Source organism: Arvicola amphibius, chromosome 3, assembly GCF_903992535.2.
Source record: "Arvicola amphibius chromosome 3, mArvAmp1.2, whole genome shotgun sequence".
In the NCBI taxonomy this organism is placed as follows: Eukaryota; Metazoa; Chordata; class Mammalia; order Rodentia; family Cricetidae; genus Arvicola; species Arvicola amphibius.
In genome coordinates, this window is record NC_052049.1 from 28036426 (window position 1) to 28059254 (window position 22829).

The window sequence follows — 22829 nt, forward strand, 5'->3', positions numbered from 1 at the left end:
CCTAGATTTATGGATGGTTCCAAGCCTCCGTCTTGTGAATGCTGGGAACTGAACAGCAGCCAGTTTTTCTGTAAGAGTAACAAGTGTTCTTACTGCTAAGCCATCCCTCCAGCCCCTGCATTTCCAAGGTGGGATTGCTGGGTTGAAAGTTATACATTTTGAATCTTTATTTAGCTCTATTATTTACCTGCACGTTGAAGACTGCTCTCCACAAATCAGTTAATTTACATTTGTATCATCATAGTACAGTGCCTGGGGCAGGCATATATAGCCCAGTTTGAAGTTCAAGGGAAACTTCCCGGGAGAAGCCCCCAGTTTCACTTCATCTTTTGTTTTGTTTTATTAGGAGAGGGTCTTTCTACGCGGTCCTGAGTGGCCTAGAGCACGTAGTGTAGACTCCGCTAACCTTGAAACTGCGGCAATCCTGGTTCTCCCGCCTTTGCCCTCTGAATGCTGGGATGATAGGTGTGTGCTACTGTTTGTGGCATGCTTCCTGCTGCCCGGTATTAATGAAACTTAGTCTCATGATCAAACAACAGAGAGGGTTCTGTCCTCAGCAAGCACACACACACACACACACACACACACACACACACACACACACACACACGAGCAGATAAAGGGCGAGCAACCAGGAAATCAAGGACAGAGTGCTCCGAGCTGTTCCCCTCCTATGTTCTTCTCTGCCCTCTCCAACAAAGGTATTCTTGACATGTTTTATCTTTGCTAAGTAGAATTCTCTCTCTCTCTCTCTCTCTCTCTCTCTCTCTCTCTCTCTCTCTCTCTCTCTCTCTCTCTCTCTCTCTCTCTCTCTCTCTTTCACTTCTTTACTTGCCAGAACGTTTTAATTCATTTCCTGGTTTTCAGGAAGCAATGGCTACCAGGAGTGCTTCCTCAGAAATCATAGCAAGACAAAGAACGAAGTTGCTCAGTGTCCTCCAGCAAGACCCCGATTCTCTCTTGGACACGTTAGCCTCTCAGAGACTGATTTCTGAGGACGAGTATGAGATGCTAGAGCAGATTCCAGATCCCCTGAAGAAAAGTCGGAAGCTGTTAATTGTGGTCCAGAAGAGGGGAGAGGAGAGCTGGCATTGTTTCCTCAGGTGTTTGTCTGTCGCGTTCCCAGAGGCAGCTGCCACTTTGGGCTTAAAGCATGGTAAGTTGCTTTTTTAAATTTTGAAGGAAAGGGGGAGGAAACGGATTTTCTAAAAAAGAAAATGAATTGTTGCCTGCTGTTTGGATTTGACTTCCGAAGGCGATTCTTACTGAATTCTGAGACAGGAAGCGTAGTTTTTACAGCAGGGAACAATCATCTCATTGATTAGGAGGCTGACTGGTCTTCACTGTCAGAGCCCTTGGCTCTTTCAGTGCCCCCAGCAGATCCTCATTGTTCCGGGGCTGGGAAAGAGCTCACTGTCAATCATGGCACTCTCTAGGGCTTTCCTGCTCATGTAGGTACATTTGAGACTCACGTCCCCAAGAACCTTTAGCAGGGCCTTTGACTATTCACTCTGAAAGTACAGGGAAAACCATTTGTAATAACCTGCCGGAGCATCGCCGGCTTCCTGTTCTCTGGGAAAGAATGCTGGTAGAACAGTAGTTTCTAAAATTGTGGTTTCTCCATTTGATTAATACAGGTTTTAAGGTCTTGAAACTCATACTCTATAGAATATGGTTATTTTTTCTTTTTTTAAGAAATCACTTTATTGTCATTAATTCACAACTAAAATATACACCTAGTTTAAGGAAGCCTCTCACAAAGTTGTGGAGTCCCACACTTCTGCTCTCAGTGAACTTCTGTACATTTAGAACGGCCATTCTCATGCCATGGGACTTCACTGTGTGGCCCTGGTTGTCCTGGAACTCACTCTGTAGACCAGGGTGGCCTCGAACTCATAGTGGCTCTGCCTCCTGAGTGCTGGGATTAAAGGTGTGTGCCACCACTGCCCAGCTATTCTCCCGCTTTGAATTATATTTTTATTCACTCATTCACATAAAGAGAGAAAAAAGAAACTAAGATGGAGTTCAAAATGGGGGAAAAAGTAGTTTTTTTAAACATATAATATATTTTGACCATATTTTCCCACAGGGAAAAAATATTGTATGGAAATGTTTTTCAATAAAATGTAGCTTTATACCTTCTTTCATGACTCATTCCTTTTGCCTGCATTCTGTCCTTCTTCGTCACCTATTACCATCTTCTCTTGGTCTCCTTAAGTTTTATACTATACCCACACTTATACCTACTCATATAGATACATATATACGTTGTAAACTGTGATCTGTATATAAGGGAGAACATGAAAATTAAAAACAGAAGTGTCATATGACCTAGCTGCTCTTCTCCTATTTCCTATTTCTAGGAAAATACACCATATTATACCACGTAGACATTTGCACATCTGTTATTATCACAGCTCTATGATAGCAAGGATACGGAACCCGCCTTACATGTCTACCAACAGATGAGTGGGTAATGAAAATGAGGTTCTCTGTGGAACAGAAAAATGAAATGATGGCGTGTTCAGGGATATGTATGGATCTGGAAAGTATAATATTAAATGAGTTAATCCAGACTCAGAAAAAAAAAAAAAACCCTGCAAGTATTGTATGGGATTCATACAGTGGGATTCAGTACGGAATTTTATTATATGTAAATAATGTATCAGATAGCATGGCTGTTGGCATATCTACCAGAGCTGGGGAGATTGGCTCACGTGGTAAAATGCTGGCTGGGAGAGCACAAGGATTTGAATTCAGATTCCCAGGATTTACCTAGAGTGCTGGCCAAGGTAGCATGAGCCCATGTACCCAGTGTTGGAAGGCAGAGGCAAATAGATATAGTCTCCGGAGCTTGCTGGCCAGCTAGACTCACCAGGAAGGAATATCGCCCAGCTCCAACCCCCAGGCTCCACAGGCATGTGCACCTGCACCAGTGAGTGCACACAGAAACACATGGATGTCTGCTGCACACACATAGTATAGAACGTCCTATTCTATACTAGCTGTTTAACAGTATGCACAAATACTATTAGATGATTCAAAAATAACTAGTGGATATATATATATATATGTATATGTATATGTATATGTATATGTATATATTCAATGGAATAAAAACCAGTGCACATAGATAGCACTCTGCCTTTGTTTACTGAGGCACTTTTCACAATAGCCAGTTTACAGAATCTGCCTATTTTCCAATCAGTGGATGCACGAATAAAGAAAATATGCCATATAAAGACAGTGGTGAACGTCAGGCATGTTAGCTTATGTCTGTAGTTCTTACAGAGGCAGAGGTGGGAGGACCAAGAATTGCAGACCAGCCTGGGCTACATAGCAAGTTCCAAGCTGCCCATGGCTACAGAGTGAGAGCCTATCTCAAAATTAAGCAAACATAAGAACAAACGAAAAGGATGACATCATGTTTGTAGGGAAAAGTGGATAGAGCCAGAAAAGATCGTATTGCGAGATATCAGATCTGAAAGACAAACATCACATGCTTTCTCTCATTTGTAAATCTACATTTCTATATGTGCACATTAAATATGTGTGATAAGAAAGTGGGAGAGGGCATCTGTTAGGAATAGAAAGACAAGCTGGAGGAGAGAGAGAGAGAGAGGATGAGAGAGCAGTATGGGGCGAGTGTAATCAAACTATGAGCTGTGTGTGAGAGAGAGAATGCTACTATTGTGTGATTAATAAGAGCTAGTAAAAATTTATAGTGTCTTAAAAATGGACATGTTACAAAAGGTAGTAATGGTTAGTGATGGGGGGCAGGGAACTAGTCCAGTTTATTGCTTAGCAATTCAAGAAATGACCACTAGAGGGAGATGTAGCTTTTTTTCTTTTCTCCCTCCTTCCTTCCGTCCTTCCTTCCTTCCTTCCTTTCTATTTTTTAAGTAATATACTAAAAGAAGACCCAAGATGATTTTAAGGGATGATATAGAAGGGCTTAGATTAAAACAGTGTATATTCATGATCCTTAAAGCAGGCCAAATCTTGTTCTAACTTCCTTTCCAGTTACTGTATTCAGAGTAATTTGTGACAAGTATTGTATGCGGGGTGATTTTAGTTCATAATTCTGGGCTACAGTTCATCATTGTGGGAGGAGTCACGGAGGCAGAGGCTCTCATGAGAGAGCTAGTCCCATTCTACAGTCAGGAGCAGGAACAAAAGGATGCCTTTTATTTGCTTGCTTGTGCTCAACTTCTTTTCTGGACTCTTCTGCTCTTCAGGACCCCCTGCCTAGGGATTACCACCACCCACAGTGGCTGGGGTGGGTCTTCCTATGTCAGTTCATTTGAAACAGTCCTCCATAGCCACGCCCAAAGGCCATCCCATTGTAGAGAACGCCTCGTGTGAGAGTCTCTTCTCTGGCGATTCTAAGCTGTGTTGACAATTAAAAAACTAACCTTTTCGAGCCTCATGTGCCTGGAAAAAAAGAGTTTGCTACTTTTAGAATACACCATTCCAACACAGTAATCAGCTCATTCATTAGGAGTTACTGGGATTTCCTTAGCAATGGCCCAAAGAAATCTGAGTGTGGGTTACATTGGGTGTATAATTAATACAATTGTTAATTAAGCATATTAATATGGATTAATATAATTAATTCATAACAGCTAGACTTCTTTTCACTTTTTTTTTTTACCATGTGAAGCTGCTCTGAGAGGCAGCAGTTGCTTTGATTTTTTTTCTCTCCGGAAAGTTAGTTCTGATAATTGATTGGTTAATCATGCACAATTGGCATTTGAGATAAAGAAAAGAGACTGATTGCATTCCTATAGCCGCAGCTAGTCGGGGAGGCCAAAGAACGAACATATTTGAGCTCAAGTGTTTGGGCCAGCCCAGGCAACACAGATATCTTTTGTATGAAAGAAAGGAAGGAGAAAAAAGGTGACGCTTGAGGACTTGAAACTTAAGTTAATTTAAAATTCTTACTTTGGAAAAAAAAAACCAGAGGCAATAATGAAATCTTTTCTTTTCAGAAGTCACACAGCAGGGGACTGAAGCAGCTGTGGGAGTGAGCAGGGGTTCAGCAGACCCCTTTTTCCTCGGGAGGAAAACTCCGGAGAATGGAGAGATTGCAGTGCTCTCTGAAGAGAAAGAATGTGTCCATTGGGAAAGTAACCGTGGGGAAACTGCAGGATCCTCCAGGGAGAATCAGGAGGGGCGTGGCACACCGCAAATCACGGCCCCACATTCAGTTAGAAGAGCTGAGTATGACATTCCAACGAGTATCACTTACTTAAAATATGGGCAAAGATACGAGGAGCCAGACGATTCTCTGTACTTAGGAGAAGGGGAATATCAAGAGTCTGTTGGGTACCCGGAAGATATCGAGACCATTATGGAGGAAGGGGCCTCAGGTGACCTACACTGCTTTGTATATGATGGTGAAGAGGAAGAGGAGCATGAGGATGAAGAAGCCATGGGGTTTTCTGATGAAGAAGCCATGGGGTTTTCTGATGAAGAAGGTAGCTGCGAGGCTCCAGAGAGCGGCATTTCATTGGAAGAGGAGGAAGAAAACACTGAAGGTGTGGTGACAGTGTGTAGTTAATTAGACAGATTATCAGTGGGCATCCTGGAGAGGAGACCAGAAATCTTTTTTCTTACACGGGTGTTGGCTGAGGCCATTTGTTCCTTGCTGCCCAGATCTGAAATAATCACCCAGAAACTATATTATTTAAATCACTGCTTGGCCAATCACTTAAGCATCTTGCTAGCTAGCTCTTATATCTTAAATTAGCCCATTTCTATTATTTTATATTTTACCACGAGGTTTGTGGCCTACCAGCAAGGTTCCAACTGGCAGCTGTTTCTTTCTCCTCTGGCAGCTCCATGGCTTCTCCCTGACTCCTCCTACTCTCTCCATACACCTCTTTCAGCCTGGCTTTACTCTATTAAGCCACTGGCCGAGAGTTGCTTCTTTATTAACCAATGGCAGTAAAACATATTCACAACATACATCACCTCCCACATCACATGGGTTTTCTCTGGGGTGTGGGGACGCTGAACAAAAGAGTTCCCAGGTCTGGGAAGTGGGAGACTGTTGCGTAATAGAAAGATTTAGGATCCAATGGAAATATAGCTTTTATATATTTTTTAAAAACTTATTTATTATGTGTGCAGTGTTCTGGCTGCACACCAGAAGAAGGCACCAGATCTCATTACAGATGTTTGTGAGCCTCCACGTAGTTGCTGGGAATTGAACTCAGGACCTCTGAAAGAGCAGCCAGTGCTCTTAACTTCTGAGCCATCTCTCCAGGACCAGGAAATAGATTTGATGTCATCCTCTGGCTAGCAAAATCTGTGAATACTCAAACCTTTTATTTAAAAGCATAGTGAATCAGGTTGGTGGCTCGTGATGGAGCTCATACTGGGGCAGGATGATTACTGAAAATTTGAGCCCAGCCAGAGACACAGAGTGAGTTTTAGGCTAGCCAGGACTGTACACTGAAAAACCTGAAAAAAGAAAAAAAGAAAAGAAAGTGGCCTGCTACCTGTATATAACCTCCACACATTTTCTTACATGTTTTATTATTTTTAAAGTTACATTTTTAGTTGAACTGATGCAGGACAGTGACCTGCATGTTTATGGAGTACAAGTCTAATGTTTGGATAAACACAAACAAGGTGTGCTAATCAGCTGAGGGTAATTGGCTTAGCTCTTGCCCAGACATGTATGATTTCTTTGGGGAACATTCAGAATCCTCTCTCTGGGTGTGGGAGCGCATGTAGGTAATGCCAACATTCTGAGACTGGGGAAGGAAGACTGGGAATTTGATGTCAGTCTGGGCTAATGAAGTACTGTCTCAAAGCAAACACAAAACGAAATAGCTCTCATGCTAGCTGGTCTAGAGTTAATTGTTCTCAACCGAAGATGTCTTACAAAATATTAGATGTGACTCTTCCTTTTTTTTTTTTTTTTGAGACAAGGTTTCTCTGTAGCTTTGGAGCCTGTCCTGGAATTAGCTCTTGTAGACCACGCTGGCCTCGCACTCACAGTGATCCGCCTGCCTCTGCCTCCAGAGTGCTAGGATTAAAGGTGTGCGCCACCACCGCCCGGAGACTCTTCCTTTTTGTATGAGTACCCAGCCTTTTAATTACATTCTATTTATTTATTTATGTATGTATGTATGTATGTATGTATGTTGGGAGGGGGGTGTGGAGGTCAGAGGACAGCTTTCAGGAACTGTTTTCTTCCTCCCACCCTGTGAGTCCCAGGGATCCAGCTCAGGTCATCAGGCATGGCAGAAAGTACCTCTTGCTGGTCCTAGAAATTATTCTTTCTTTTTTTCAAAAAAAATTTTATTTAGTTAATTTATTAATGCATGCATGTATGTATAAGTACTCTGTCTGCATGCCAGAAAAGGGCACCTGATCCCATTATAGGTGGTTGTGAGCCTCCATGTGGTTGCTGGGAATTGAACTCAGGACCTCTGGAAGAACAGTCAGTGTTCTTAACCGCCGAGCTATCTCTCTAGCCCTTGAAGTTATTCTTAGCTAATAGCACTCTAGTACCCATGCACCATCTTCTCTTTACCTTTCTCCCCCTCCGAGCTCCCGTGTGCTTTCCATCACTTCTAGGTTATTCATACTAACAAATTGTAAACTATGGAGATAGTTATTTCTCAGAGAATAATAATAAGAAAAAAGTTAGTCATCGGGTTCAGAATAAACATAATATTTTCCCAATTGTTATGATCTGAAGTTTATTGAATTGCAGATTCAGAGTCTTGAATACAGTGGGCTATTCATATGAGCAGACATAAATACTGATTACTGGCACATAGATTTCTGTAGTCACTTTCCATCATGCAACACGGGATACCTTATTTATTTTTATGTTTTTAATTCATTTATTTGCCAACAATTTCATATATGTATATAAGATCGTATATTCTGGTTACATTTACCACCCTCTTTTACTACACACCCCAGCCCCTCCTGTACCCAACAAGTCTCCCACCCACAATCAGGTCCTCTTGTTTTGTGACCCATTGACCCATTGTGCAGGCAGCTGCATCTGCTGTGAGTTCATGAAACCAATGGCCACTTCTTGCCTAGAAGACAGCGTTCTTAGGCCCTTGTCCCCATCTACCCCTTTGTCCACCGTGTTCTCTGTGCCGTGGAAGGGATGGTGTGGGTGTTCGTTTAAGTGCTAAGCACTAGCTAGTCACTTATTCCCAGACCTTGGCCAGCTGTGAGACTCTGTATTAACTAGTTTGCTGCAGAAGGAGACATTTTTTTTTTATTTTTAATTTCTGTTTGTTTTGAGACAGGGTTTCTCTGTAACAACCTTGGCTGTCCTGGAACTTGCTCTGTATTCCAGACTGGCCTTGAACTCACAGAGATCTGCCTGCTTCTGCCTCCCAAGTGCTGGGATTAAAGGCATGCACCACCACTGCCTGGTTTGAAGGAGACATTTCTGACCAAGGCTGATGGCAACACTAGCGTATGGGTATACACATACATCAGGAGGCAGTTTGACAGCATGTTCATTCAGCACAACAGAAGTAGCGTGTTCTCCTGTAGGGCCTATGACCTCCCTAACTATGAGCTTTTGACCACGTCCATAGTACTAGGCATAAACACCTTCCGTGGAGTGAGCTTCAGTCCATGAGACAGAGTCTTGCGACACCCAGGATAATCTTGAAGTCACTATGTACTTGAGGATTACTTTGAGTTTCTGATCCTCCTGCCTCTATCTCTGTAGTTGTACGATTACAGGCATGATCCACCACATGTGATTTTATTTGGTGCTAGACATGGAACCTCAGTGCATGCCAGTCAAGCATCGTACTGCCCGATCTACATCTCCAGTCACTAGTCATTGACTTTAGACAGTACTTTCTGTTTTCAGAATAAAGCATTGTAGTAATTTTAGTGGTTTCATAGCCAGAAACAAATTGGGTTTTGCAATTTTTAGTTTTAACTAAGTGGAGAGCATCAGTTGAGGAACTTTCGGTGCATAGTTAAGGTCTCAGTATGTCTGGACCTGGTCCATAGATCACCATCCTGACCAAGAGACATTTATGTGTGCAAACCTTTTTCTTTTTTGAGTACTGAAAGTATAGATTTGTTAAAAATGAAAGTAGAATAATGAACCAACTCTTGAATGCTGTCCCTTGCCTGTCACATGCATGCCACAGCAAGCACATTTTTACACACACACACACACACACACACACACACACACACACACACTCATACAGCACTAAGATTTTTGTACTAAAAGTACACAAGTATTTGATGTGAGACAAAAACATAGATTAGATTCTATAGAACAGGAGTGGGCTCTATCAAATGTAGCTCGAGAACCTTTTCTTTTGAGACAGGGTCGTATGTATCTCAGGCTGTCCTCAGACTTACTATGTAGCCCAAAATGACTTTGAACTCAAGTACTTCTGCTTCTATTTCCCAAGTGCTGGGATCATAGGCCTGTGCTATCACTCCTATTTTTGTTTGTTTTTTTTTCCAGTGCTGGGGATCAAACATATGGCTTCATATACTCTAGATGGGCATTGTACCAGCTAAGCTCTACCTCAAGACCAAGTCTTATGCCTTATGTTATTCAGGGCATGGTGCCACATGTCTGTAAATCCTAGCATTTGAGAAGCCCAGGCAGAAGGATGAAAGCCATACTTGGCTACCTGAAACTCTGTCTCACACACCTTCCTCAAGCTCTTGGTTACAACAAAACAGAAGAGATGAAACATCTTGTGCTAGCTGCCATCTGTCAAGAGTAAAACCTGCTCTGATTCGTCTTTTTAAGTGTTATTTCTAGTAACTAGAAAACTATATGTGAAAAATGAGAGATAAGGATAAAATAGAGACAGCATGTAACTTTTTTTTAAAAAGCAGAATAACGATAGATTTATTAAGGGAGAGTGAAGAAAGGGCCAGAATATAAGGGGTTCCAAAAGGGGAATTCCTGCTGTGTAAATCCTGAGAGGCTGTTTAATCTGTTGAATTACATTTTATTTTGTGTACATATGTATGAGCATGCGTGTGAGCATGTGTACCATGGCTTGCATGTAGAGGTCAGAGGACAGCTGTGGGAGTTGGTTCTTACCAACTGTGTGACTCCAAGGGATGAAGCCCAGGTTGTCTAACTCACTAACCATCTTTTCCCGGGTAAAAAGTTTGAGCTTGAAATCTCACCAATCCCTGAGCTCACCCCGAGCTCAAGACTTGAAATTCCACTAATCCCCACCATGGAAAGCTCTACCCGAAGAAACCTATAGAAGCCTGACTCCCACTCAGTTCTCTGCTGCTTCTTGCTTCTGTGTTTTTTCCAGTAAATCTTCTGTGGGAGGCTTGTTGTGTGGTGTAACCTGTGGCATTCCTTGGCTCCCAACTCTCAGGACACTTTTCACTTCAGAGCTGCCGTACTTGCATTGGGGAAACGTTCTCCTCAGAGCTGTAAGACTTACACCTTTGCCCGCTGAGAAAATGTCTCTATAAAATTTGTCTGTAGACATATTTGTGGGGGGCATTTTCTTGATTAATGATTGATGTGGGAGGACTCAGCCCACGGTGGGCAGTGCCACCCCCACAAAAAGTTACATGCTGTCTCTATTTTACCCTTATCTCCCATTTTCACATATAGTTTTCTAGTTACTAGAAATAACACTTGTAGAGAAAAAGGCAGGTAGTCTTGAGATGTATAAGAAAGCCGGCCGAACAAGCCATATAAAGCAAACTTGTGATGAGTCTTCCTCTGTGGCCTTTGCTTCAGTTCCTACCTCCAGGTTCCTGCCTGGAGTTCATGTCTTGAAGTTCTTTTTCTGGTAGACCATGACTGGGACAGATAAGCTCACTTAACTCCTTCCTCTCCCCGGTGCTTTTGGTCTGTAGTACAGCGACAGAGAACAGGCTAAGGCATAGACTATGCCAATTAGTATGCCTCGTAGACGGAAGACAGGGCAGGAAAGGCGGTGAAATGAGACTTTCATTTTGTATTGTTTCAACTTTGGGCGATGAAATTGCCAATTACGTACTTTTAAGGGCAGGAAACAGATTTTGAACAAGGCAATAATGAGTACTCTCTGCTTTACAGAAAGAAAAAGAGTGTTCCACCATGTCCTGTCCTGTTTGAACATGGATAGAAGCAGAAAGCTTCTCCCAGACTTTGTGAAGCAGTTTTCCATAGATCGACGAAGTGAGTGGACACCCAAGACTCCAGGAGACTTAGCTTGGAATTTCCTGATGAAAGTGCAGGCATTAGACTTGACAGCCAGAGACTTTATCCTTAGTCCTAAGGTGGCGGATGAAGAGAGCGAAGAGGAATTGCTGGCTGGGATAGAGAATTTAGACATTGGAGACACACGAACCATCAACCCCCTTGATGTCCTTTGTGCCTGCATGCTTTGTTCGGACAGCTCTCTGCAGCGTGAAGTCCTGTCAAACATGTACCAGTGCCAGTTCGCTCTGCCCCTGCTGCTGCCAGATGCAGAAACCAACAAAAGCATCTTGATGCTGGGGGCCATGAAAGACTTAGAGCAACACCCAGTGCAGTCCTCAGAGGGGCCCCCCAGGGAAACAGAAGCATTTCTGAGTCTCATGAAGATGCCTGTCATCTCTTTTGTGCGGCTAGGACACTGTAGCTTCTCCAAGTCCAGAATCCTTAACACATTGCTCAGCTCCTCCCCACAGAAACCACACAAAATCTTTCTCCATCAGGATCTGTCCGTTCCCGTGCTTCCTCGGCAAATTTCGGATGGCCTGGTGGAGGTGACATGGTGTTTTCCTGACAAGGAGCGAAAGGACAATCCTCATGTTTTCCAAAAGCCTGTTGCTGTGACCAACCTTCGTGGAGATCTTGAAAGCTTTTGGACTCAATTTGGTTTTCTGGTGGAAGTTTCCTCAGCCGTGTTCTTCTTCACCGACTGCCTTGGTGAGAAGGAATGGGACTTGCTGATGTTTTTAGGAGAAGATGCTATTGAAAGATGCTACTTTGTCCTTGGTCCTCAGGCCAAGGAGAGTGAAGAGGTTCAGATTTTCCAAAGGATCTTGAGACTGAAGCCGTCACAGTTACTGTTCTGGGAAGTGGAGGAAGCTGGGGATAGAAGGAAGTCGATGGAGGCCCTTCAAGCTGCCCTCCAGGAAGTAATGTCCTCTTCGCTTCGGTGTGTGTCCCTAGAAGATATGGCCTCTCTGGCCAGGGAGCTGGGCATCCAGGTAGACCAAGACTTGGAAATTCCTCAAGATATTCAACTTTCCCCCAGTACGACTGGAGGTGAGAGCCAGCAAACACGTAGTCAGACAAAAAGTCCATCTGAAAGCCAAGCTCAGGTGCCAGTCAGAGAGCCTGGAGTCCAATGTGAGGACAGACAGAATGCTCAGAATCTGCACCAGACTCCAGTGTTTGTGCCTCCGCCAGTACCCCCGTGGCCCCTGCCGACCACATTTGGAAGTAACTTTTACCATGGGCCCTTGAGAGCCCCTTGGGTTCTGAGCCCCCACTTTGGGTCACAGCAGAAGGCAAAGTGGTTCTATCCTTTGCCCCATCAGAATACAAGGGCACGTGGCAGAGGGAAAAGCGTTAGTCCTCGGAACTTCCGACCCTGGAGATTTTATTCAGGGCAAGGATTCATGAAAATTTCAGGAGCTTCTCAGGGGCATCATTTGAGTAGAACTTCTGGGAGATCACAAAGACAGATTCCTCATGTGCAGAACCATCCTGAGAGCCCACAGGCAGAGAGAAATCTTCAAAGACCTGGGACAGTGGTCTCTCAAGTAGATCACTCACATTCTCTGGGCTCGCAAGCAAGAACAGTAGCAGGGAAGCCGCAGGCTGTGAAAGCCTGTGCCCAGGGGATGCAGCTGAGTGAAGCCGCTAGAAAACCTGCGAGGACATCGCATAGTAAATATCCTCACCCTCCACCCTGTCAGCCAGCAGGAGCCGTTCAAGAACCAAAAATACCTGTTTGTCATCAAGGATCTCAATGGATTAACAAGGGAAGGCCTTCAGATTCAGCTTTCCAGCCAGGCTCTCAATCCACATTTGGGAGTAAACTTTCATCCACCTGCCAGTTCAACTCCCATCAACCCATGTTACAGGTCAAACACTTTGAGCCTAAGCCCATTCAACCTCAGAAAGAAAACCCTCACCCCCAGCCCTCCAAAGCTAAAACTCCTCATCCCCAGCCTTCCCACGCTAAATCCAGTCATCCCCATCCTTCTCAAGCTAAATCCACTCATCCCCAGCCTTCCCAAATTAAACCCACTCATCCCCAGCCCTCACAAGCAAAACCCTCCCCATCCACATCTACTCAGTTCAAGCCACATAGACCCCAATCTAAGCCTTTTCAATCTAGATCTACTCAGCAAACATCATCACATACTAAACCTTCGCAGGCCAAGGCCCACTACCCACGGGCAGGAAAACGTTGAAGAACATATCCCAGAGACCCCAGAAGTATGTTCTTTGCTTAAGTTAGTTCTCTCATGTAACAGTATGAAGAAAAGTTTCAGTGAAAGACTGATAAAATGAGCAAAACCACAACAAAAAATTATGCAAAGTCTAAGTGTATAGCAAAGTAAATCACAGTACTGGTTAGGCAGAAGCAGTCAGATCTCTGTGTGCCTAAGGCCAACCTGATCTACGTAACAACAAAGAAAGTTCTAGATCAGCCAGAGTACATGAGATCTGGCTGATTGGGAGGAGGAAGAGCTAGGGATGGACTTGATCATTGTATACATGTTTGAGATTGACAAATAAAAAAAATGCAAGGTGGAAAAAGAAAAGGACCTAAGGATACATAAATCAATTGAATCCAACCTTCCTTATCAAGCAATGTGTGATTTGACCCCAAGGGATGGAGTCTTGGGGATAGCTATATATGTGAGGAATGGAATTACAGTATAATTGCAAAGTAATAAAAATATGGAGATCAAATTATCTCAGTGTTGAAGAAAAACTCTGAGGTACCTTGGTTTTGGGTTTATTATCAGCCACTGAGCAGAGACCCTGCACTTTTGGTTAATTAAATAAACTTGTTTGCGGTACTAGCTCCAATTTTCATACCTGATAAGACTATCTCAAGCCGGGCGGTGGTGGCGCATGCCTTTAATCCCAGCACTCCGGAGGCAGAGGCAGGCGGATCTCTGTGAGTTCGAAACCAGCCTGGTCTACAAGAGCTAGCTCCAGGACAGGCTCTAAAGCTGCAGAGAAACCCTGTCTCAAAAAAAAAAAAAAAAAAGACTATCTCACTTAGCTCTTACATATAGGGAAATAGTGAATATTCAGCAAAACACATCATTTTACATAAACTTTGGGATTGATTTATATATGTTTCATGCTTTGTATATAATAAAAAAGAATTTAGCTCATTAGAGGTCCTGATATGAGTTTAATTAATTGAAATTTCTATAGAGATGAATAAAGTAATACAGGTCAATATACAGTCATCTGTAATAGTCAAGCTTATAGTCATGTTAGTTAGGTTTTCTAAATGTACAGAGATATATTTCAGATGGATAGATATTCTTCAAATCTTTCAAAGACTAACAGAATATGGCATTTAAAATGTTTTAAAAACTTAGGACTTCTTATGACAATGAGATACATCTTCTCCTGGCATTCTACTTCAAGAGGATGATGGGCATTGAAAAGGCTCCTTATAGAGTTTATTAGCCATTTGGGCAAGAAACTGCTTTTGCCTGGACTGTTTGATGTTATGCTGTTTGAACTGGACGTGAAGGACCCACAGAAAAATGACTGCTGAAGTTGCCTAAAGGTGAGACAGTCTTTCAGGGTTCTTGCTTGATGAAAGTGTCTGCCAAATGTTCTGCAGGACACAGAAGAAAGTGACTGACAAACTGCCAGTACAGGTGGAACTGTCTTCAAAATTTCCTGCTTTATGGAAAATGAGCCTGTAGGCTGAAGATGGATGCCCCAGTGTTACAGAAGAACTTTGGGTGACTGTCCAGGCAGCAAGATGTCTCTGTCAATTCTAGAGTTTTGGAAGTTGCTTACAATGCAGTTCCTGTTAACTTAGGTAATATTATATCCTTCTGGAGTTTTTAATGGAGTTGAAGAATAGATAATTACAATTATAGTTTTTCTTAGTTTTGATAAAAGATAAAGTATATATCATAATTGTAATTCTTGCTTGATACCTGTGTTGTTATATATAAGTTTACTATATTAAAGTTAAAACCTCCCTTTTTATTTAGACAGAAAAGGGGAAGTGATGTAGGATTCCACTCTGTATGCTGTAAATATGTTTTATTGCCATTGGTGAATAAAGAAGCTGCTTGGACCTATGACAGGGCAGAATATAGTCAGGCTGGAAGAGATATAGCAAAAGAGTAGGTGGAGTCAGGGAGAAACCATGTAGCTGCTGCAGGAGACAGACGCCGTACCTTACAGGTAGGCCACAACCACGTGGTGATACACAGATTAATAGAAATGGATTAATTTAAGATATAAGAGCTAGCCAATAAGAAACATGAACTAATAGGTCAAGCAGTATTGCAATTAATATAGTTTCTGTTTGATTATTTTGGGTCTGAGCAGCTGGGAAACGAATAAGCAGCCTCTGTCTACATGAAATCAGAAATGTGTTAGTGAATTTTTAATTTTAGAGTTAAGTTAAAAAGATTAAGATGAATTTATAAAGGATATAAGTAATGTTTGAGAGAACTTATAGTTTGGAGGAATTATAATTTTTGGAAGTTCATATTGTTCTGAACATTTGGATAGCTTCTGCTAGATAGCCGTGTTAAATGAAAAGAATAAACTTGGTCCAGATATTTAGCTGGAGCATCTTTGAGTTTGTAAGTGGTACCAAGTGCCAATAAAAGGTGACATTTATAGAACGTGCCACTGCACACCTCTGACTTGAGACTGAGAAAGAGGGATCATGGTTCGTCAGCAGCTCACAGGGAGACCAAGCCTCAAAAAACAAAAACAAGCCACCTAAAGGTAGATGTTAAAATTTGCCTCACTAAGAAATAAAGATTTATAAATTGGACTAAACGTCTCAGTTCTTGAATGTATGGATTTTTAATTTTTTATTGTACATGTGTATAGTGCATGTGTGTGTATGCACATGCATGTCACAACATGTATGTAGGGGTCAGCAGATAACTTTATGAAGTCTGTTCTTCCACTTTTATGTGTAGCAAGTGCTTTTCCCTGCTAAACCATCTCACCTGTCCCCATAAACTTAATTTGAAATAGTAAAATAGTTCCAAGGAGTTAGCTAGGCCAAAAAATTGCTTTCAAGGCTTCAAGGAAAAAAATCATATTGACCAATGGATGACAAGCTTTTGAAAGGAATCAATACTGTTTCAAAATAGTCTAATATCACAAAAATGTGTTTGTTTGTACATATGTTGAATAATCTTGTATTTCTCTCTCATGGTTGTTGTAAAGATGAAAAGGAAATAGAAGACAGTATATGTGAATGTTTAATTTTACTTGTGAATTCTTTCAGAATGATAAATGTAAATAATAAAATAAAATGGACCATTTTCAAAACAGAAATGCCTTAAGCCAGCGCACACCAACCTACAGCTAAATAGGAAGTCTGGGCCCTGCTGGCACTTGCTAGTCTAACTACCCTCACTTAAACTCAGAAGTTCAGAGAAGAAAACGGCTAAGAGACAAGCTGGCCTGATGACTTTCAGACATAAAGTGCTTCACGGCATTTCATGCTTCTGAAAAGCCTTAAATAAGGAGGATATAAAATATGTAAATTAACCCAACATCATGTGGGCTGAGAAACGGACAAATGTCAGTGGTAGGTGACCCGTGGGACTATGCATTACCACTCCCCTACTCAGCCAAAGCAGTAAAGGAGGAAGGGGCCACCATTCAGGGCATAAAAACTGTTCGTTGTGCTCAGTTTGTCTGTGCCCCCTTTTGTCTGGGTTGCCACCAGACTGTGCAAGATTGTGAGATAAACTGCACAACATTTACTGTTCTCAGTCTCCAGTGCTCTTCATTATGAAGTGAGGAGCCTCATTCTCATAATAAAAAACTTGAAAACTGCCTGCTGGACTGTAGGAGGAGAGAGAGCCACTTGTTGGTTTCTGGCTGCTTAGCCCTGAAATAACCACACAGAAACTATATTAATTAAATCACCGCTTGGCCCATTAGCTCTACCTTCTTATTGGCTAACTCTTACATCTTAATTTAACCCATCTCCATTAATCTCTGCATTAATCACCACAAGCTCATGACCTACCAGCAAATTTTCAGCACATCTGTCTCCAGTGGTGGCTCCATGGCTTCTCTCTAACTCTATCTCCTTTCTTTCAGCTTTCAGTTTAGTTTTCCCTGCCTACCTCTATTCCTGCACAGGCCCAAGACAGTTTCTTTATTAACCAGTGGTATTCACAGCATACAGAGGGGAATCCCACATCACTGAGCATATTGGTATACACATGCCATCTCAGCACCATGGTTGCAAGGGCAGGAAAATTGGAGGTCTAGCCTAGTCTGGGCTGTCTTAATTTGGGTTTCTATTGCTGATTTAAAAATCCCAAGATAAAACACCAAGACCATCAGGAACTTGGGGAGGAAAGGGACACTTCCACATCCACATCACAGCTTATCACTGAAGGAAGTCAGGGCAGGAGCTTATGCCTTGGAGGGACACTGCTCAATGGCTTTCTCCTCACGGCTTACTCAACCTGCCTGCTTATAGCTTTTAGGACTACTAACCTCAGGGTGGTACTGCACACAGTGTGCTGTGGCCTCCCATGTCAATCAAGAAAATGTGCCATAGACTTGTCCACAGGCCCATTGTCTCAACTGAAATTTCCTCTTGTTATGGGGTAAAGACCCAAAGACCACTCAACACAACCAAAGGGCCGAAGTTTGAACTGAGAGTCTGTGTTGAACATGCTGCTGCATGTCTTAGGGAAAGCACGAAAAGTATTTGCAGAGGGGAGGAAGCCTAGATGCGCATTGCAGAAAGTTTTAAAGACAGAGAACACAGAAAAACCACATCCTGGTTGGCGGTTGCAAGCAAGTAGTTTAACAAGAGCCAAGAACATGCAGTTAGCTGGGGCATTTTGACCTTAAGTTTCTAGAACAGGACTGGATGCCTTCCCACAGGACTTTTCAGGGCAGGGGGTAGAAACCAAAGATGGCTTCAGCTGAGACAAGATGGAAAAACCTTTGCCCCATTACACTCTTCCCAAAAGACTCTGGCTTGTGTCAGGGTGACCTTAAATAGGACAGGCTACTTAGTGAGACATCGCCTAGATAACTAAATAAATAGTTAATGACTAGAGAACATCGATGTTGGACTGAGGATATACCTCAGTTACTAAAGCACTTGCCATGAAAACATGAGGACCCATACAAAAGGCTGGATACAGTGGTGCACATTGGTAAGCCCAGCACTGGGTTGGCAGGGTAGAGTGCAGACAGCAGGATCCCTGAATTAGTTAGCCTCCCGTTCAGCGAGACATCCCATCCCCCACAAAAAAGGTGAAGAGCAAGTGAGGAAGACAGTCAACGTCAACCTCTCAACCTCCTACGTAGATCACACACACCTAAGTAAATAGATATTTGCTGTAAAATTAGAATTCCTCATTTGAATGTACTTTGTGTTTAAACTTTTGAAGTGAACAATAGTGGTTATTGTTAGAACCGTCTCTAAATCCTTCCTCAGGATTAGAAATTGTTGGGCAAAAACAGGGCTTGGGGGTGCATAACTTTAATCCTAGCACTTGGGAGACAGAGGCAGGCGTATTTCTGTGATCTGTGAATTCAAGGTCAGTCTGATCTACATAGAGATTGCAGGCTCCAAGTCAACCAAGAGAATTTAGAGAGACCCTGTCTCAAAAAAAGAAGAGGAAGATGAGGGGGGAAAGGATGAAGAGAAAGAGGAGGAGAAGGACGAAGAGGGAGGGAGGAGGAGGAGGAAAAAGAAGGAGAAAAGAAGAAATAGAAGAAAGAAGGAAAGAAAGAAAGAAAGAGAAAAGAAAGGAAAAAACTTATTGGATTGTTAATCACCAGCAGACTTGGTACCAATCTAGATGCTGGCAATCACTTACGTTACTCAGCTGGAAGATCATTTAATATAGGACTTCTTATAAAGAGTTCAACTTTTTTGGGGGTTGGAGAGATGACTCATTAGTTAAAGAGCATTGACTGCTCTTCCAGAGGTCCTGAGTTCAATTCCCAGCAACCATATGGTGGCTCATCCCAGCACTCGGGAGGCAGAGGCAGAAGGGTCTCTGTGAGTTTAAGGCCAGCCTTGTAGTGTGAAGCGGCGGGGCTGCGTCCCGCCACCCGGCCGCCGGCTAGCTTTACACCCGAAATAATTACACGGAAACTGTATTCTTTTAAAACACTGCCTGGCCCATTATCTGTAGCCTCTTATTGGTTAATTCTCACATCTTCCTTTAACCCATATTTAGTAATCTGGGTAGCACCACGAGGTGTGGCTTACCAGGAGAGATCTTAACCTGCGTCCATCTCGGAGAGGAGCAGCATGGAGACTCCCCACTGGCAACTGCCTGAAGCGTCTCTCCAACTCTACTTCCTTGTTCCCACAATTCTGTTCTGTCTACTCCACCTACCTAATTTTCTGTCTCTTAAAGGGCCAAGGCAGTTTTCTTTATTAATTAACCAATGAAAGAAACATAGACAGATAACTCTCCTCCATCACAGCCTGGTCTACAAGAACTAGTTCCAGGGCTGTTGCCTGCTCTTCCAAAGGTTCTGAGTTCAATTCCCAGCAACCATATGGTGGCTCAGAACCATCTGTTATGAGGTCTGGTGCCCTCTTCTGGCCTGCAGCATACACACAGACAGAATATTGTATACATAATAAATAAAATAAATAAAATAAAAAAGAACTAGTTCCAGGACAGGCTCCAAAGCCACAGAGGAACCCTGTCCAAAAACCAAAAAAAAAAAAAAAAAAAAAAAAAAATTCAACAAGAAACAGAGTCTGAGGGAGAGTGCAGCAGTAGATCCAATAAAAGCAGAGCATCATTCTCTCCCCTGTGTCTCCAGGAAGTGGGGAAAATGATCTTCCAACTCAGCAGCTGTATGAGATGGGAGGCAGAAAGGAAGACACTGAACAGGACCATCGACCGCTGCCTCCCCAGGTCACTTGAGGTAGCTGGTGTGTGTACAAGTGGCATGAACAGAAAACCCACCAAACATCAAATGCTCACCCCTACTATCTATCCTAGCCTGCTATTTACTATAGGCTATGGGACAGAAATGATTCTAGCCATGGGAGTGGTAGCAGTGAACCAGCAGATTTTGAATGATGTCGCGGTGAGAGTTTAGATTGTGTGCCCGTGAATACCAGACTGTCATTGCAATGCAGCCTTTTCCTGCTCCTGACTCAAAAGCTCATATGTAAGGACTGTGATGGTTTCTGCTATTCTACAAACTAAACTCTCTTCTGTAACCCAAATGTCAAATGTCTGTGCTCTCCTAGCATCTCAGGTTTGAAGTAGTTTAAGTCATACCAGACACAGAAGGATATGGTGCTGAAATCAGAGAAAATGAGAGTCAGAGGAAGAAGATGGCCATGGTGCGTTTGAGGCTAGCCTGGGCTACGTAGTGAGAGACCATGTCTTAAATAAATAACCAAGCAAAACAAACAGCACACACGCAAACACACACATGGGGAGAGGGAGACGAGAGAGAGAGAGAGAGAGAGAGAGAGAGAGGGAGGGAGGGAGGGAGGGAGGGAGGGAGGGAGGGAGGGAGGGAGAGAGGGAGGGAGAGAGAGAGAGAGAGAATGGGATGGGAGAGGGGGAGAGAGGGAGAATGAATTTATATATTGGATTTTACTAAGATTTTTTCCCCCCTCCGAAGAGCTAAAATTTTGAAAGAGCATCATTATGCTGCCACCTTGTGGATGCTTTCAATGCTCACACATAAACGTCAACAGACTTTAAAAACTTGGTCCATGTAACTCTTCCTTGGGGCTGACATATTAAACTTTATGATATTCTTCTCTAAAGAGGAAACACAGTAAAGTATCTCCTCAGTTAATAGAGCCAGATCTTTTTAAACACCCAAATACACAGGTTAAAAATAGATTTATTCATCCGACCAGTATTAATTCACCGAGGAAGAGGAAAAATCTACAGCTGGTCTTTCTTCCTAAGTCATTCAGCCACTTTTTATTGATGTTGTTTTGTCTTTGAGGCGGGGTTTCTCTGTGTAGCCCTGGCTGTCCTATAGCTTTCTTGTTAGATCAGGCTAGCCTCGAATTCACAGAAATCCATCTGCCTCTCTCTCCCAGAGCTGGAATTAAAGATATGTGCCACCACTGCCAGGTCACAGCTACCTTTTTTTTGGCCATTGATTTTTAGCCTCTTTAATTAGTCCAAGAGAAATGGTCACACAGTGTTGGGTAAAATGTACTCAGTGCTGTAGAGAATATAAATTGCTGTTTCCCTTTGTTAAGAAAATTGGCTACAATTTTCTTACAAATTTGTAAGAAGCAAAATTGATATGACATTTGGCTTAGGAAAATTATTAATTCATTCTACATATACTCACTAATGTATACATGGTATATATATGTATATTTTAATTTAAGAAAAATCAGGATACTTATGCAATGTAGTTTTGTGCAATTGGTTAAAGGTGGTATAAATATACCAGTAATAATTGTTAAGCAGTCTGCAGCATTTTTAAATGTTTTAATCTTGGATTGGGAAACAGTACAAAAAATAAGCATTGTCCACTTGTATGTGTGTTCATGTGTATGGGTGCATGTGCAGTACTGGGGAACTAACCTCATACAAGCTAGGAACGTACCCCTCACTGACAGAACTACATGCCCATCTTATTTTTTATGGGCGAAGTTTTATTTGTTTATTATTTTTTGTTGCTGTTTTCTGCAGTTCTTTCTATATAGCTCTGGCTTGTAGTCAGATTTTTCTTTGGGCTGCCAGCTCATAAAATATGACAAAGGGACTTGTTAATTATGAAAGCTTGGCCTATAGCTTAGGCTTGTTTCTAACTAGCTCTTCTAACTTAAATCAACCCATTTCTATTCATCTATGTGCTGTCACGTGCTCATGGCTTTTACCTTTCCTCCTGTAGGTCTTTTTCCCTCTGTGTCTGGCTGGTAACTGTCTTTTTCCTTCCTTGAGACCTCTCTATCCTCAGAAGTCCTGCCTAATTGCTTCCTGTCTAGCTATTGGCCATTTGTCTCTTTATTAAACCAATCACAGCGACACATCTTCATACAGTGTAAAGGAATATTCTATAACAGTGGTTGGCTTGAAATTTTTTATGTAGATCAGGCTGACCACAAAGTTGTTGTACCCATTATTAGCTCAGCCATTGGGAAATATTTGTGCACGACCAGCTTTTGTCAACTTGACACAAACTTGAGTCATTCAGGAAGAGGGGACCTCAGTTGGAGAATTGCCTTCATCAGATTGACCTGTAGGCAAGACCGAGGGACATTTTCTTAACTGATGATTGATGTGAAAGGCCCTGCCCACTGTGTGTGGTGCTGACCTTTGGCAGGTGGTCCTGGGTTATGTAAGAAAGCATGCTGAGCAAGCCATGGAGACAAGCCAGTAAGCAGCATTGCTCCATGGTCTCTGCTTCAGTTCCTTCTTGGCTTCCCTCAGTGACGGACTGTGACCAGAGAATTGTGAAATGAAATAAATCGAATGGGAGGAGAACTCCTCAAGTTGCTTCTGGTCAGAGTAGTTTATCACAGCAAAAGAAAGTTTACCTGGAACATACATTAAGATTTTAAAAATGGAGCAGGAGGTAAAACATAATGTTAGCTTTGTGATATGATAAATGATCAAAGATAATTTGAGCATAAGGTGTTCGGTGCCATGTGTACTAAAGAAAA

General features: G+C 42.5%; 1 protein-coding gene across 1 annotated transcript; it reads left to right on the forward strand.

Moving 5' to 3' along the window:
• Nucleotides 1-664: 664 nt before the first annotated feature.
• Nucleotides 665-14505, forward strand: Card6 (caspase recruitment domain family member 6). Its single transcript, XM_038323280.1, has 4 exons — nt 665-701; nt 868-1156; nt 4992-5540; nt 11069-14505. Exons 2-4 carry the CDS (start codon nt 874-876, stop codon nt 13402-13404), a joined length of 3168 nt encoding a protein of 1055 aa, XP_038179208.1. The 5' UTR covers nt 665-701; nt 868-873; the 3' UTR covers nt 13405-14505.
• The last annotated feature ends 8324 nt before the right edge of the window (nt 14506-22829 follow it).